At 35.8% G+C, this 16,350-nt stretch overlaps 1 protein-coding gene across 6 annotated transcripts in view; it reads left to right on the top strand.

Moving 5' to 3' along the window:
* CASK (calcium/calmodulin dependent serine protein kinase) overlaps positions 1–16,350 on the top strand; it is a 183,046-nt gene that overhangs the window by 69,654 nt on the left and 97,042 nt on the right. For all 6 annotated transcript variants that reach the window (XM_063305254.1, XM_063305259.1, XM_063305258.1 and 3 more), the window contains exons 3-4: positions 251–356; positions 12,875–12,952. In XM_063305254.1, coding sequence (XP_063161324.1) covers positions 251–356; positions 12,875–12,952 — 184 coding nt within the window. The remainder of the gene's footprint in view (positions 1–250; positions 357–12,874; positions 12,953–16,350) is intronic.

The raw sequence follows: 16,350 nt of genomic DNA, 5'->3' as shown, positions 1-16,350 counted from the left end.
CATTTAGCTTCATAATGTCTTATACATTTTCTAGTTAATTTTTATATTTATGCCATTGTGTATTAAATATTGCATTGCTATAAATAATAGCTATACAGTTCAGATAATACTGAATTTGTCTAAACTTTTGTAAGCATTTAAAAGCAATTTTAAAGGGAATGTTTAATTATAAGAATTTAATTAGGAATATATCATTCTTGTTACTTTTGTTATGATGTTTAATGATATAGCAATTACTATCTCCAAACAGATCTGAAGAGGGAAGCTAGTATCTGTCACATGCTGAAACATCCTCATATTGTTGAACTTTTGGAGACCTACAGTTCTGATGGAATGCTGTATATGGTTTTTGAATTGTAAGTTTTAAATTCCTCATATTCTTATTTTTTGAGACTTTTAGTTCTAGAATGCCAAGTATGGTTTTTACATTGTAATTTTTATATTTGTATATTTGCATATGTATGTGTGTGCGTAAATAAGTATGTGTCTCAATGTGTAAACATTATTTGCATATTCTATTCAAAATGTAACTACCATAGGTATATCTAGCCAAAGTAGAATAATGTGATCAGTTGGGGCAGTAATTAATTTTCTTTAAATTTGTGTTGAATATATTAGTGTTGAAAATACATACTTTCGTATCATGTTTGCTTGCTTACATTCCATTCCATTCTGTCCAGGCCACCCAACTCCAGATGACTCTGGGCAGCTTACATTTTAAAAGTAAGGAAGAGTAAAATACAAGAGTGGGGGAATGAACATCCTGAAAAAAACAAACCCACAGAGCAGAAAAACAACAGAGGCTCGATAATCATTTCAACTCTAGGCTGAGGAGCAAAGCTAGGTTTTCAAAGATTTTCAGAACAAGTGCAGGGTATGGTAATCGTAGTGTGCGCAAAATGGAGAAAAGCAAGATTCCATTAGAGAAAATAGTAACATGCAAGTGAGGGAGTTTATTCTCAAGGAATTTGAAGAAATATTTCAAGCTGTAGAAGTTGTGAAGCAAAACATTATGAATGCTGACCCTAACTTCGATCAAAGCGTGCAGATTCGCAGAGACATGGATAAAACACTCTGCATCTACCAGCATATGCATGAAGATTTAAAGAAAGAGAAAACAGTTCAGTCTACACTGCTAAAATATTTTGAGAGACAATAAAGATGTTTTTGTCAGTGTAAGCTTACCTTTAGGAATGATATTTAGACTTACGGTGAGGACATGGCAGACTGAACAGCTCTGCTTCCGGGCTCAGCGGGCAGAACTGACAATGCGGCAGTTTTTTCAGGCTCAGGCAGGTTTTTCCTGAAGCCCAGGAGTGTTTCTCCAGAAAAAGGAAAACACCTGGAATCACCCCATCTGTCCTCCAGACAGCTGCTTGCAGCCAGAAGATCACAAACAGCGTTCGTGCTTGACTGGTAAGAGCAGCCGGGAGGCTGAAACGTCACCATTTCCAAGCCTCACTGTAGCCTTAAAGGGACACTAAGACTGGCCACCCCATTTCTAAATCACCCAATTTATATTTCTTTTAAGTATGTGTACCCCAAGGGAGGCTTTCTACAGCAAGGAGAAGTGGGTTCTCTTGGTGCTTATCGTTATTTTGGGGATCAATTTTTTAAAAAATTCTTTTAAAGTTTTGGACTTTGTTTTCCATCCAAGTATTAAGGAGGATTGAGAGTAAATAATTGTCTCCCTGTTACTATTTTTGTACTAAATTTGAAGATACTAGTATTTTCCTACACATTGAATCAGCTGTTTGAACTTTCAGTTTTCTACTTCTACTTTCCCTGGGGAACTGTCTGCATATCTCACTTTCACTTGTGTAAACACACTCCGGAATTCTTTAATATCTTTGATTCTTGCTGTTTAAGCTCCTAGAGGGCGCGATAATCTATTGCTTGAGACATGGAGGATATGAAACAGACTCTCTCTGACTTCCACCGAGATTTTAAACAGATTCTTTCTGATTCCTACCAAGTTTTTATGCCAGGCATTCAGGACAAAATATGAGGTCTAAAATGTGTCATCTGGTTGGGGATCTCATGGATGAAACTGAGGAATTTAACAGCAACAGAAATCTCTCTTCTAAGATCAGGACTTCTGTTGAAATGCTGGATGAAGATTGGATAGTCAAGTTGAAGAAATTAAAGGGAGAGATCGAGTTGCAAGCTATAAGTGAAATTGATCTTCTGATGGAACGCCATGGAAAAGAAGGGGTTATTATGTATGGGAGGTCTCCTGAAGAGAAGTCGGAGTTTTTGAGGGGGGCAGTTGGGCTGTTCGGGTTTTTTTAAGAAAAAAGCTCTGTGCGCATTGTGGGGATATGTAAATGCTCTGGTTTATTTTGAAGTGGGATACGGGTTGAAGAATATTTATCTGGATTGCTTTTAGGGTTTGGCTGATTTCACTTACCTTTAACGATTTGGATTAAGATTATTAAGATATAATAAAAATAATAAATGTCTGGTTTAGGGTTTAATATGATTATTAAAATTGTTTTATTATCAAGTACAATGGCAATTTATATGTTTTTTTAGTTTGATCTTTATTATAATAGACAGGAATGTATAGAATAGTAGTAGGAAGGAAATAAATAAATGTTATCTTTGGGGGGGAGTTGATTAGGAGGTTTATATATACTGTATTTATATATATTTTTTCTTTTAATATAAGGGGAGGGAGCAACTGTATTTAGTGATTTTTATAAAGTGCCAATGGAATGATTTATAGAAATAATGTGATTTTGGTTTAATATAGAATAAGGAATTGATTATGGAAAATGGTTGTATATCCTTGCTGTTAAAAGTCGGAAGTCACATCTTTTTGTAATTTTGAACATTTTTATCTTGTGTTTCTACACTTTTTTAGTTTTTTCTCTTTTTTCTTTGTAGTTTTTTTGTTTTTCTGTAGCTTTTTTGCTTGAAAGTTAATAAAATTCTTATAAAAAATTAAAAAGGAATGGTATTTAGATTTTTTTCTGTTTTTATTTTGCATTCTATAACTACTCTGTGACTTTGTTAACCATAAATTTAAATTACAAGAATATTCTGTTTTCCCTTTACTGTAATATTTCATTAATATACATATAAAAATTTATGTTTAAAATGTTTCTGTCAAGCTGGAACCAATTACCACATTTTCCATAGAAAGATCACTTTGAAAAGTGTGAATAATGCAACCATTCTGTGGGATTCATTAACTGCACTAATCAAAACCTATCCATAGTTAAAAATAGGTTATACTAACACCATTCACTATACATCACCATATCTTTCTCTCCTTGCAAACCATAATTGTTTCTATCACATCCATATACCACTTCATAGATTGCCTTTTGGTTTTTAATCTTCTCACCTTTTTTTTTTTTTTTGAGGATATCATCTACGCCATCCAACCACAAGTGTTTCAATCTTCCCCTCTCTCTTGATCCATTCAGTCTTTTTTTGTATATTTGTTTTTCTTCTCTCTACATGATAAAACGTCAACCTATTATTTTCATATTGATCTCTCACTTTTGCATTTAATCCATATTCATTCAGTACAATAAACTTTCTCACATTCATATACTGTCTGTCTGGCAAAAAGCTGCACTGTGCCTCCCAAATTTTGCTCTTTTACTCTTTCAGTCAGAATACTATCAAATCCCTTCCCAAGTACACTTAACATATTAATCCTCTGTTAGTTTTTGTATTTGTTCTTCTTTTGTTTGTACAGGGCAACAGTAATGGCTTTCTTCAATTGGCAAGCGGGAAATGCAGTCTTCACACACACATTAAACCAATCACATAGCCTCTCCTTAAGCAAATCACATCCATAATTTAAGGTTTCTCCCATAGACTGCATATCTACCATATGCAATCTTGCCATTTTTAACATCCTCCCAGTATTTATAACTTCCTTTTCATCCTTTTTTTTGGACTCTTGAGATTTATAGCATTTATTTCATTCCACTCCACTCCACGTCACTATCATTTTCATACAAACATATAATGTACTCCTTCCAGCATTCTCAAAGATGAGTTTCATGTTGGTGTTATTTTTTTTTTTTTCCTGCTTGGACTAAGCTGCAGAGAAGGTATCCATATGGTAACAAATCGTTTTCTTAAGTGTTTCGCAGAGTCAAAAGGTCAGGCCTCAATTGGTTAACAAGGTTTAAGTGTTCAATTACCTTATATGGGAAACTGAAACCATCCTCTGTTTCCTTGCTTAATTTGGATTTAAATAAGCTAGCTCTGCCAGCACCTTGTTCTTCTTTGCTTGCTTGCTTCTCCTGTGTTTGCAGCCTCTCTTTCTGCTCAGCACACTTGGGTGTGTGCGTGTACTTGTAAATATGCCTTTTTGTATTTAAGGATTTTGCCCATCCAGAGCTCTGGATGAGGAAACTGTTTATGTTCTATGCTTTGTTTGAATACAATTATTTTTGTTGAAATGCCTGGCATTTTCTTTCTGATCTCTTGGGCCAAACGCTTTCCAGCACTCTGCACAAACTGGAACTTTTTGGCCCAATGGATCAGCGGTATGTCTAGAGGAAGAGGAATGAAGCATAGGCTGAAGAGAACACTCTGCCTACAGTTAAGCATTGTGGCTTGGTGATGCTCTGGGGCTGCTTTGCATCCTCTGGCACTGGAAATCTGCAGTGTGAGGACGGCAAGATGGATTCATTGAAGTATCAGGAAATCCTAGGAGAAAACGTCATGCCATCTGTAAGGAAGCTGAAGCTTGGGGTCACTGGACCTTCCAACAGGACAATGATCCCAAGCATACCTCAAATTCCACAAAGTTTGGATGCAGAAGAAGTCCTGGAAGATTCTATAGTGGCCATCACGGTCACCTGACTTGAACCCCATAGAAAATCTCTGGTGGGATTTGAAGAAGGCGGTTGCAGCACGCAAACCCAAGAATATTACTGAACTGGAGGCCATTGCTGATGAGGAATGGGCTAAGATTCCTCAGGAACGCTGCCAGAAGTCTGGCTATGCATCTCTTTTGCAGCAGGTCATAACAGCAAAAGGGTGCTCTACTAAGTACTGAAGATGCTTGCCGTGAAGGGGTTGAATATTTTGAGACTGGAGAAGTCATGATAAGTTGCATTTTCAGTTGAATTTGGGGACACCACTTGAAGCATTCGTTGTGTTGAGCTATTTCAATTGCTTTTGTTTGATATGTTGATTGCAAACAGCTGAAAGTGTACATTTTGACAATCAACCTGATTTGCAATGGGGGTTGAATACTTTTGATTACAACTGTAGCTTTATATGTGGTTTTCCTCATTCATTGCATTTTTCGTTTCATTACACGAAGCATCCTTTTTTATACTTCCTATTATTGCAGTTCAATACACTTCTGTGACATTCTGTAACATTATATTTTTCACTCTCTTCCAAACAGCTTCCATATCATCTTTCCTTATAGCCACTTTCCACTCATTCTTTTGGAAGATTAATCCATTTTCTAATACTTTATCATATAAGATTTATACTCCCTCTTCCTGCACTTGTTCTACTTTCATTTCTTAAACTTTTTTCCCTTTTGTAGGTGTCCATTTTTTTCTAAGATCCACTCCTATTACTATCAAAAACTGGTCTGTTCACATTCAGAGCCTCTCATCACCTTTATAATTCTTTACTGATTCAGTCTTTCATCATGCAGTCAAATCCATCATGCATTTAAATTTCTGTTTGTTCATTTGCCATGTGTACATATGAAAGACATTTAAATCACTTATATGAAACAGACCTTTTTTAAAAAACAAGCATCATTTGGACACTATTCTCATTCATTCTTGGCCTCTGTGCATACATTTTTCTGTACTCTTTCTTCTCATTCTAACCTATCTATTTCTGGCACTTAGCAGGATAATTTTCTCCCAGATCACATTCATTCAGAATGTTGCACATCTCTTAATACTCATCTGTTTCTTCCACTATTTGTTGGAGCATAATTCATAACATATAGATTCCTAGTTTCATACACACCATATCACTCTAGATGACACCAGTTCATACTTTCTGACATACATTTTACAGCTTTCATTCATAAAATACAATTCAACTTGTGTGCATGAATTGACTGAGTAAGAAAACTGGGAGAGCAAACAGGAATTTAGCACGGAAAGTCAAGTAGAAGGCACTTTTTTCATGTTTTGGTTTATCAGAGGAATATGAAGATAGAGGAACTGCTCTTATGACCTGCAGGGGTTGTGCCTATCTCTTTCTCCTCTTTGAAGATGCAAGAACTATACATGACACATGTACAGGTTAATTGTTCTCCTGGAAGGAAAGATGAGAGGACTAGAGACAGAACTTTTACCCACCCACCCCGGTTCATATTAGGGAAGATGGGAAATTCAGACAGAAGAACCACTTTTGAAGAGACAACAGTACCAAGAAGCCCCTCATAGAGCTGAAGAAAGCCAAATGGAGTGGACAGACAAATGGAAGAATGTGACAATGGGCCTGAAAACTGTCAAAAAGAGTCTTTATGCTCTTGACCCTCAGAATAGATTACAGGGTCTCTCTGTTAATTATGTTTCTGGACTTCTGGATGAGGAGCAGCTTCCACAAGCACCAGGGACTAAGGAAGAGGATTCTAGAGGTTCTGCAAAGCAAAAGATCTCTACTTCTGCCCTGAGGAAGAGGATGCAATGAGTAGTAGTAGTCATACTACCCACTGAGACTATCTGAAGCAGCAATCTAAATTGGACAGCCTTCAAGAGAAGTTTGGCTTCTTTGAAAAAGAGATGCATTTCCAAAATGAGGGACTCCTGACAAGAGATAGGCTGTACTTCATGAAAATTGGAAAGAAGGTGCTTAGAAGGTGCCTCACAAACCTGATCCAGGAGTTTAAACTGACTACTGTAGGAGAGAAACTAGGAGGGACCTGGATCTAAAAACCAGGCGGCCTAACTCTCAGATTGGATGACCTTGCCCATATCATCAGGAATCACAGATCCAAACCCTTCACAAATAATCCTACAAAGCTGTGCCCCTGGGACCTCAATTGGACCTGCCCAGTTTGAGTCCAACTCTGAGTGGATCTGAGCCCAACATCAACCAGAGAGTTTCACAGCTGGTTATCTGTGGAACAGAACCTCTGAGAACCCTCAGTGCCTTGCACGTAACAATGGCCATCCCACGTCCCTCCCACAGGGAAGCACATTTCCAAGAAGGAGATTACCCCTGGGCCCACTCAGGTCTCAGTTATACATACCAGGCCAGTGTCTTCATCCAGTATGAATGAGAGCAGATTTGTGGTATTCAAAGGTGAATACTGAAGGCTGGACGTGAGGACCATTCAAACAGTAACACTGACATACCCAAATTCCTGTCATGTCTATCCCTGCCCATCACAGTCTCAATGTTCCTGCTTGCCCTCTAATCAAATGCTTGCTAATACTATGCCATTATTAGAGAGTTGGTCTCAAGGCCTAAATGGATGTTTCCAACTTCGTAATTCCAGTTCTGAATATAAATATATAGGGTTGTTCTAGTGTGTGTGATCATTGTTCCTGTGGGCCCAGTTTTCTTCCATGTACAGAATTTTCAATTTAGGTAAAGCATACTAAGATCATCCTGTTAATAGCAAGAGACTGAGTGAGTTCCCAAATATATTTTGAGTAGCAAAAATATAGTGATGGTTTGTCACATTTGTAAAATATTTCGTTTGTTTGTTTGTTTGTTTGTTTGTTTGCCAAATTTATCACCGCCCATCTCCTCCCACCAGAGGGACTGATGAATGATTGTAGGATTTTAAAGTACCTCATGTGTACATATAAATTTTTCAAACAGAATAATTGTGTTTACCACTTTTGATTTATAGGAATGTAGATAGGTTATTTACATTTTTCATGTTTTTAAATATCAGGGAAAAGATAAAAGTTATTACCATAAAATTCTTAAGCTTTTTCCATATTAATACTTAGCCTGCTTGTGAAAGGCCGCAAAAAACAGGAATTTCTTAAATAAACTAATTATCTGGATTTATTTCAGGCCTCAGTTTAGTTCTGAAACAGTTTTATTTGTTCTGGTTGGTAAACTATGCTGGAAACTAGACAGGAGAAGTCCATCTCTGTTAGTTTGGCTACTTTTGATTCCATTGATCACAGTATTTGTCTAGAAGGGATGGGTTTGGGGAAACAATCTTACAGTGGTTCATATCCTACTTAATAATGTTTCTCCCAGAAAATGATTTTACAAGATGCCTGTTTGATGACATAGGTGGCAACTCTCAGGAATCCATTTTCTTTCCTGGAATTGCTGGGGTAGTTCCTTAGGGGCTTGTGGTGGGGTGTTATCAGTATGTGGATGACATTCAGTTGTATACGTTCTTTAGCCCAAGTGATATGTCTGTAGATGCCATAAACAAATGTCTGGAGGTAATTATGGTATGAATGAGTTTCAGTAAAAACTTAAATTAAATACAGAAGAAGACACTCTTGGTGATAGATAAGTGTGTGAACCCAATTTAATTATTTATCCAATGCTATTTGGAGTTGCACTCCTTCTGAAGCATATTCAATTTGGGATGACTGAGCTTTATTACTTAATGCTCAGATGATCTTAGTGGCGTTGAGTACATTACTTCAGCTTCTCATGCTTCATCAGCTGAAACCATTTCTGAAGCATGTGCCAAGCTCTGTTCTTGACATCTCTTGGTTAGGTTACTTAATATTCATAATATAGGCCAGTCCATAAAGATACTTTAGAGATTATAGCAAGTCCAAAATATGCACATATAGCTCCATAAGTTCTCAGAGACCAAAGTGTAACAATGCCATTGTTACTGTAGATGCAGATTGGTTACCAAGTCACAGTCAAGGACATCAAAGTGCTAATTATGATCTTTGAAGCCCTGAGCAGCTTAAGACTAGAATAGCCACAGGACTGCCTGTTCTTGAATGAACCTAGAAAGTCTTTTGAGTTCCCACACCCTGTGAAGCCAGATTACTGACCACATGGAAGCATATCCTTTCAGTAGCTATTCCCATTTTGTGGAATCCCTAAGTTTTTGAGCTGAAAACTTCTTTTCAGATATGAGGTGAAAATTCTTTCTGTGGTCTTTGACAGCGTTGTTTAGTCAATCTTCCAAGTAATTCTTATCTTGCTGATCAATTAATGTTTTAAAGGTATATGTTATATTTTTAACTGTGGATTTAAACAATTACTATATTTTTAATTCTGTTCTTAATTCTCGTGTCACTTAGCTCTGAATGCATTTTAAGTAGCAAATGAGATGGAAGTATTTTAAAGAAATAAGATGCAAACCTGCACGAAGTTTATTTTTTTTTAAAAAATATTGATTATGCCTATCCTTATAACCATATTATTACTATGCTTCAGCAAAGAGATACGTTCAGTTGGAAAATACATGGTTTTTAAAATTATATTGTTTTTAACCTATAAAGTGGAAGGGAAAAACACACACACACACACACACACACACATATATATATCATATTTTTATTGTATGTTTGTTGTTTTAATCAATTATTATATTGTAAACCGCCCAGAGTCCCCCGATGGGAGGAGATGGGCAGGGACCAATTAAATAAATAAATAAATTAACCAAATACAAAAATAAAGAATTAGAAAACACATAGAAACTGAAAAAAGAGGGAAAGGAAAAAATGTTTAAATAATTGTATATAAAATAGAAACTGGAATCCTAAACCACAAGCTAAATTTTTACTATATAGAGCAGGGTTTCTCAACCAGGGTTCCGTGGAACCCAAGGGTTCCACGAGAGCTCATTAGAGGTTCCCTGGGATATCACAATTTATTTAAAAATTTATTTCAAATTCAGGCAACTTCACATTAAAGAGGTAAGTTTCATTCTTTATTTTTAGTTTAAGAACACTGTTAATGCATATACAGGCCTACACATGAAACGAATAAAATAATTTTGTAACTTCTGGCCTATATTTGAGCCTGAATGTGCAGGGGTTCCCCAAGGCCTGAAAAATATTTCAAGGGCTCCTCCAGGGTCAAAAAGTTAAGAAAGGCTGATATAGATATTTCTACCACATTGATTTCTACCACATTGATAAAAAGTCAGCTTATATGTAGGATAGAAACATGTCTTCCAGCCAGCGGTTTTAGAGCAGATGTACTAGAGTCTTTCCACTGGAGTAACATGCCAGGATATTAAGAGAATCAAGTAATAACTTCCTAAAAGTGCCAGTAATGATTTTTGAGATGGATTATTTAAATTCCACAAAGAATTGTGATCAGAATATAGGCCAGTAATACAAGAGTAAATGGGGGAAGTTAAAATCTCTGTCTTCATATAAAATATGTAATTGGAAAAATCCAAGGAACCACCCCATAAGAATTTTCTTGATATCTTACCAGTCTGTTTAAAATACGTAGCAAGTATTGTCCTGTCTGTCTGTTTTGGAGCAGCATTCATTTTAAAATATTCTCCAAAAATACATGGGGATTTTTTTATTTATTTATATCTGCATAATAAGAGATAGACAGTTAGAAATATTTGTTTATTTCTTTAATTTTTAAATATGTATCCTGACTTTCATTCAGGAATTCAAGGTAGCATACATAGCACTCCTCTTTTCCCCCACAACAGCCTTGTGACGTAGGTTGGGCTAAGAGAGTGTGACTGACCCAGAGTCATTCAAATACATTCTGTGAATAAGGATGAACTAGTTTTCCTATTAGCCTCACACTTTAATCACTACCAACAAAGAAGTATTTTTGGTAATATTTATTGTAAGATATTTAAATTAGTTTTTAAAAATGTAAGAAAACTTAGAACCAGTACGATCTAAGTTAGACTTTCTCCAATTAATGGAATAACCTGAAAAATACCGATGTATTATACAATAGAGAACACTAGCAATTATCAACAAAACACAGAACGTTATCATCGTATACAGTAATAATAATTTATGCTCCGCTCTAGCCAGCTTAATAGCCAAAATGTATTTTTTAATAAGATTTGCCAGTGGTTCCAAAATCAGAATAAATATAGGAGGAGAAAGTGCACATCCTTGACAAGTTGCACATAACATCCTGATGGGTGAAGAAATAATTCCTCTGTAAACTAGTCAGCCTTTTGAGGTAGGCTAGTACAAGAAACAGACACAGGGATAGCTTACTATGTTATTGTAGTAAAGTAGAATAATGAAATGTTGAAAGTTCGTCTAAATTTCTCTCTGATCCATCTTAAAATCTATGCATGGTTATTTTGAGATTCTTTTTTGTGCTTGCTTATATTTCAGGACTGTAATTTCTTCTCCAAGTCCCCCATTAATGGTTCAGTCCTTCCTTTCTCCATCAATGACTCTCTCATACCTTTCCCAAGATCAGTTCTAAATTCCTTTACACAGAAACAATGGATTAGAATGCTGTATTTTAATGTATTCAACAATGCATTCAATAATATTGAAACTCAAGTTGCTGTCAAAATGCTGGCACCCACATTTAACAAAGAAATTGGCCAATAATTTGCACATTCTACAGGATCTTTACCCACTTTCAAAATTACTTATATAAAAACATTATTGAAGGAAGAAGGAAAGCTTTACTCAAAAAGGCATCTTTGTATACTTGCAGTAATGTAGGAACAAGAATACACACACACACTTTCAGTCTATAGAAAAACAATTGATATCATAGCTGGAATTGTTTTGTTTTGTTTTTACATAAATTTAAATATTGAGCTCCCATTGTCATACAGGAAAAAATATTAATCCACAAATTGTCTGAGCAGGTAGAGTATGGAATTTTTGGCTGAAGCATATAGTTTGTTTTTTCCTTTCCCAGACTTGAGTGCATGTCACTGAAATCATGGGTGGAAAATTAAGTTGGTCATGGGTGGGTACCCGTATTTATTGTGGTTTCAGTGTTAATTGTCTCTGGTTGACATTGCTTTGCACAGGAGAGAAACTTTGGCAAACATAAATTGAGACTATAATGTTCTACAGCATTTTGAATCATGTAAAGAATATTAGGGATATACTTTGATTCTTGTCTTATATACTTGTAATTACTAAGATAATCTTGTAGGCAATATTACATATTACTGTGGATCTTTTATTTTGCACCATATTGTACCAGTACTACAGTTCATTGGGAAGTATATAAGTTCAACCAGCTTTGCTATTGACTAAGTGAGGCAATTAGGTGGCAGACAGTGAGATCAACAATGGCAGCTTTCCAGATGATTCTGAAAACCATGTATGACAGAACACTAACATGCTCTTCTTGATGGTATCCAACTACAAGTTCATTCTGTTTCTGTACATGAATTGGGATGAGAGGGCTATCATGATCGTTGTGTCAGGTTGTCTCTATTTCTTCTAAATCCATCATTATTCCAAGAACTCAAGGCATTTTAATCTCACTACAACCCTGTGAAGTAGTGCCAAAATAGTGCAAAATCACACAGTGAACTCCATGGCTCATTTGGGATTTGAACCTATTATCTTCGTAGTCCAAACACTACTTTATACTTAGTCTGCCTTGAATATATGGGAATAGATACAGAAGTTACTCATGGATTCCCAATATCCATTCATTTGTTTGGGATTGGAGAAGAGAAAAGGCTGTGGCCAAACTTGTTCAGAAATTTTGCATCTAAGAATTTAGAAATGCCAGTAGCTGTTCTTATTTGAGACTTTCTCCAAAATTGTATTGAGTTTTGAGATGAAATTATTGATTTCTGATTGCATTGTAAAACCTGTATGTTTTTCCAGTCTTCTGATAGATGACAAGGGCTGCTAGCAAGCTAAGTTTCAATTAGTATAATTTATGAGTTACTTAGTAAATAATTTGAAAGTGTACATTTTTTACTATTAACATTACTTTGAGACTCAGTTTCATGTTTCACAAATGCTTTTTAAATATTTTTTATGTGCAGTATGGATGGTGCAGATCTCTGCTTTGAAATTGTAAAGAGAGCAGACGCTGGTTTTGTCTACAGTGAAGCCGTAGCCAGGTATGTGTTCTTACTTTAATTTTGTGCCGGGACGGATGAATAATAATTAATGCTTATCTGATAGCTAATACTATAAGCAATACCAATTATTTTAAAGTCCAGAAAAGCTATATAGGTAGTCCCCATTTCACAACCACAATTGGGACTGGCAACTTGGTCTTTAAGTGAAGAAGTTGTTAAGTAAAACTGCATCTATGCTTATGATCTTACTTCAGCTCTCCTTTGCTTTTCAGACCTGCAAAGGTTATAAATGTGAGGATTGGTCACAGAGTTACTTTTTCATCACCATCGTAATTGCAAACAGTCACTAAATGAGGACTACATGTATTCAATATATTCTTTTTAAGAAGCTTAATACATGTTGAGGAAAGAAACTGAATTAAAAGTAGTAATGTTTAAAAGACAATAAATGGATGGTATTATTTTAATTTCAATTCTCAATTATTTTAAATATTTGTGATAAAATAATGTCTCAAAAGTTTATAATTAAATTGTACTATTATTAGCATCATCATTATCAGTTACACTTCTAAAGCTCCAGTTAACAAAAGGGTTTAATCAAGGCAAAGTGAAGCACATTTAAATTAAGAGCATAAGAGGCTAGGATGTGACCTAGATTTGATTAGCCCCAGCTTTCTGTTTCTAGTTGTGGCTTGCAGGAAATTATAAGAGATGAAGCCAATAACACTGCCATGTTTGCCTCCTAGCAAGTTGCATTCAGAGGCACATTATTTTTTAACCAGGAGTTTGATTAAATAATCATGAGTTCTTGCACTGTTAGACAAATTCATGTGAGGCTGTTTTCTTTTAAAACCATCTAAGTAGGTAGATAAAGTACAATATATAGTAACAAATTGTGTAAGTTGATTTGTATTGTATTAGTTCAGTGGAAGATGTTACCGGCTTAAATTTAGCTAAACAGGAGAGGAGTTGAATCCTATTGATTTCATAACTAAATGTTATGCTATATTAACATAAGGGGTGTTATTTTTCTGTTCTACAAAATAACGCCAAAAATATTGGGACTTTATGCCCTCTTAATTCTATTGTTTTTTGTCAAGTAAATGTACATAGAATGTATTTATTCATAAATTCTAGATGGGGCCTTTAACAAGGTACGTTTTCAGTGTTCTAGAGTAGTGGTTCTCAGTGTGGACCATATTTTTAGGGGGCCTTATGCTGCTGCTAGTCATTTTATGTCTTTAAGAATGTTCGCTATTACACAATTGTGCCTGCAAAGAATTAATTGTTTTTGTTAGCTACTACAAATACTTCGTCTTTACAATATAAAGACATATGATACAATTTTGACTAAGAAACAGTGCAGATGGTAAAATAGCTTTTTTCCAGGTAACAATGACTATGATTGATTGATTGATTGATTGATTGATCATATTTGTATAGCCACCTGTTTCACAAGAAAGTGACTCTGGCAGCATACAACACTCAATTGAAAGAACCAATAGATACAGATAAAGCAATAATTAAAACTATAAAAAATACACAAAACAGGAGATGTTAACCATAGTAAGGAAGCCATTGCAAAATCTCCCCAGTCCCCTGGGACCCCCAGGCCTGATCCCATAGCCAGGTCTTGAGGGACTTGCAGAATGTTAGAAGGGATGGGCTAACCTCACTTCCTGGGGGAGAGGATTCCACAAGGCAGGCATCATGGCCCACCTCCTGGGACCTGCCAGATGTAACTCACTGACAGGCAGAACCCACAGCATGCCCTCTCTGCCAGACCTGATGGGATGGGCAGATGTAATTGGGAAGAGACGGTCTCTCAAATAACCTGGTCCCTTGATGGGGATTACAGAGGTAAATGAGACTCGTGAGGCCATGAGCAAAAATAGATTGAAATCCCATGTTCTAGTGTAATGATAATCAGTATTTTTTATAATTGGGCATATCTGGAATTTTGGAAGTATGTTAGGGCATTGACATAAAGTGTTTATCATGGGAAAGGATGCTAAAAATGGCTGCTGTGATAAATCTATCAAATCACAAAAACTCCTTTATGAGAAGGCACACTGAGGAAATTGTTCCCTTCAACCCTCTCTGGCTCCCAAGACACTTACCCTTCAGTTTCTCTTTCTCTGAGCAAGTCAGCCCAGTTGCTAATAAAGCTTTTGATTGCAAGCCTTCACCATGTTTATTTTCTAAGAATACTTGTAGGGCATTTGTTGGGCAGATGTTGGATGCAGAGGCATTATTGTAAAAGAAGATGACATTAGAAGCTAATGCTTTGCTTTGCTGCATGCCAGCTTCCTATTTAATTAGAAAAAAAAACCTTTATAATTCAAAGAAACATTTATTTAAAAACAAAAAACAAAGCTATAGGACAGGGAGCCGGAGGCATCAGGAAAGGAGCTTATAGGCTTTGTGTGGCTTATTATTGAGGAATAGAATACATTTTTCTTTATTTCTATACACACACACCCCTTTTGAGTACCATAGTAGTAGCAAACTTCAAGCGAAGTTTAACAAAAAACCCTCAACATTGTAGGGCATAAGCCTACATAAGTGGGAGGTTTTTTTCAAGTAAATGTACATAGAACTGTACCAATCAAAGAGAATATCTGTTGCTCAGGGTTGAACTGTGGAGTCCTTGGTGCTCTCTGAGCTTGGTTGTTTTCTTGCAGATGTTTCATTTTGTTTCCTTTTTAGCTTTTTTATTGTCTCTTTTGAATGGCTGATATCACCACATAGACCCAACCACAGGTCACCTCCCAAGTGACTTTAACTATCCAGGACAGATTTGAATCTAACAGACAGGTGGCTGAGCTAACAGACAGGACAGCCCTGGCCACTTCATAAATTTAAATAAGCTTTTTTAGATAATGGTAGCATCACGAAGTTCCACAAGGGCAGGAGGTAAATATCATGGGTATGGTGGCATCATCATGAAAATACCATGACTTACATACATGTATCAGATGTCATGATGCAGGTACATAGTTCTGGTATGTGCATGATGACATCATCATGCATGTGCATTTTGACACTTCTGGATAGGATAGAAATTTAAATACTTCAAAACTGCTGTTACACATGTTCTTTAAATAAATTTTGAATATTAGGATCAAGTGTATTATAAGTATTTTAGCAAGAAGCACTTTATAATCATCAAAACTTCCAGGAAATTTGATTTTATGCAACATACTACTTGAAGTAACACTTTTCCTGGTGTTAGTTTAGAAGAGATTGCTATTTTTAGACCCTAGAAAAGTCATTGGTCTTCAATATATATATACTGCTACAGACTACAATGTGTGGTTTTTTAAAAAAAAAAATTGAAAATCATGCATTGTCGGTGCAGCTATATATAATAAAGCTATACAGTGCTTCAGATTTAAAGATACAAAAGTTCACTTATAGCACTTGTTGGCAACTTA

Source organism: Candoia aspera, chromosome 5, assembly GCF_035149785.1.
Source record: "Candoia aspera isolate rCanAsp1 chromosome 5, rCanAsp1.hap2, whole genome shotgun sequence".
Classification (NCBI taxonomy): Eukaryota; Metazoa; Chordata; class Lepidosauria; order Squamata; family Boidae; genus Candoia; species Candoia aspera.
This window is presented reverse-complemented; position numbering and strand designations above follow the sequence as displayed.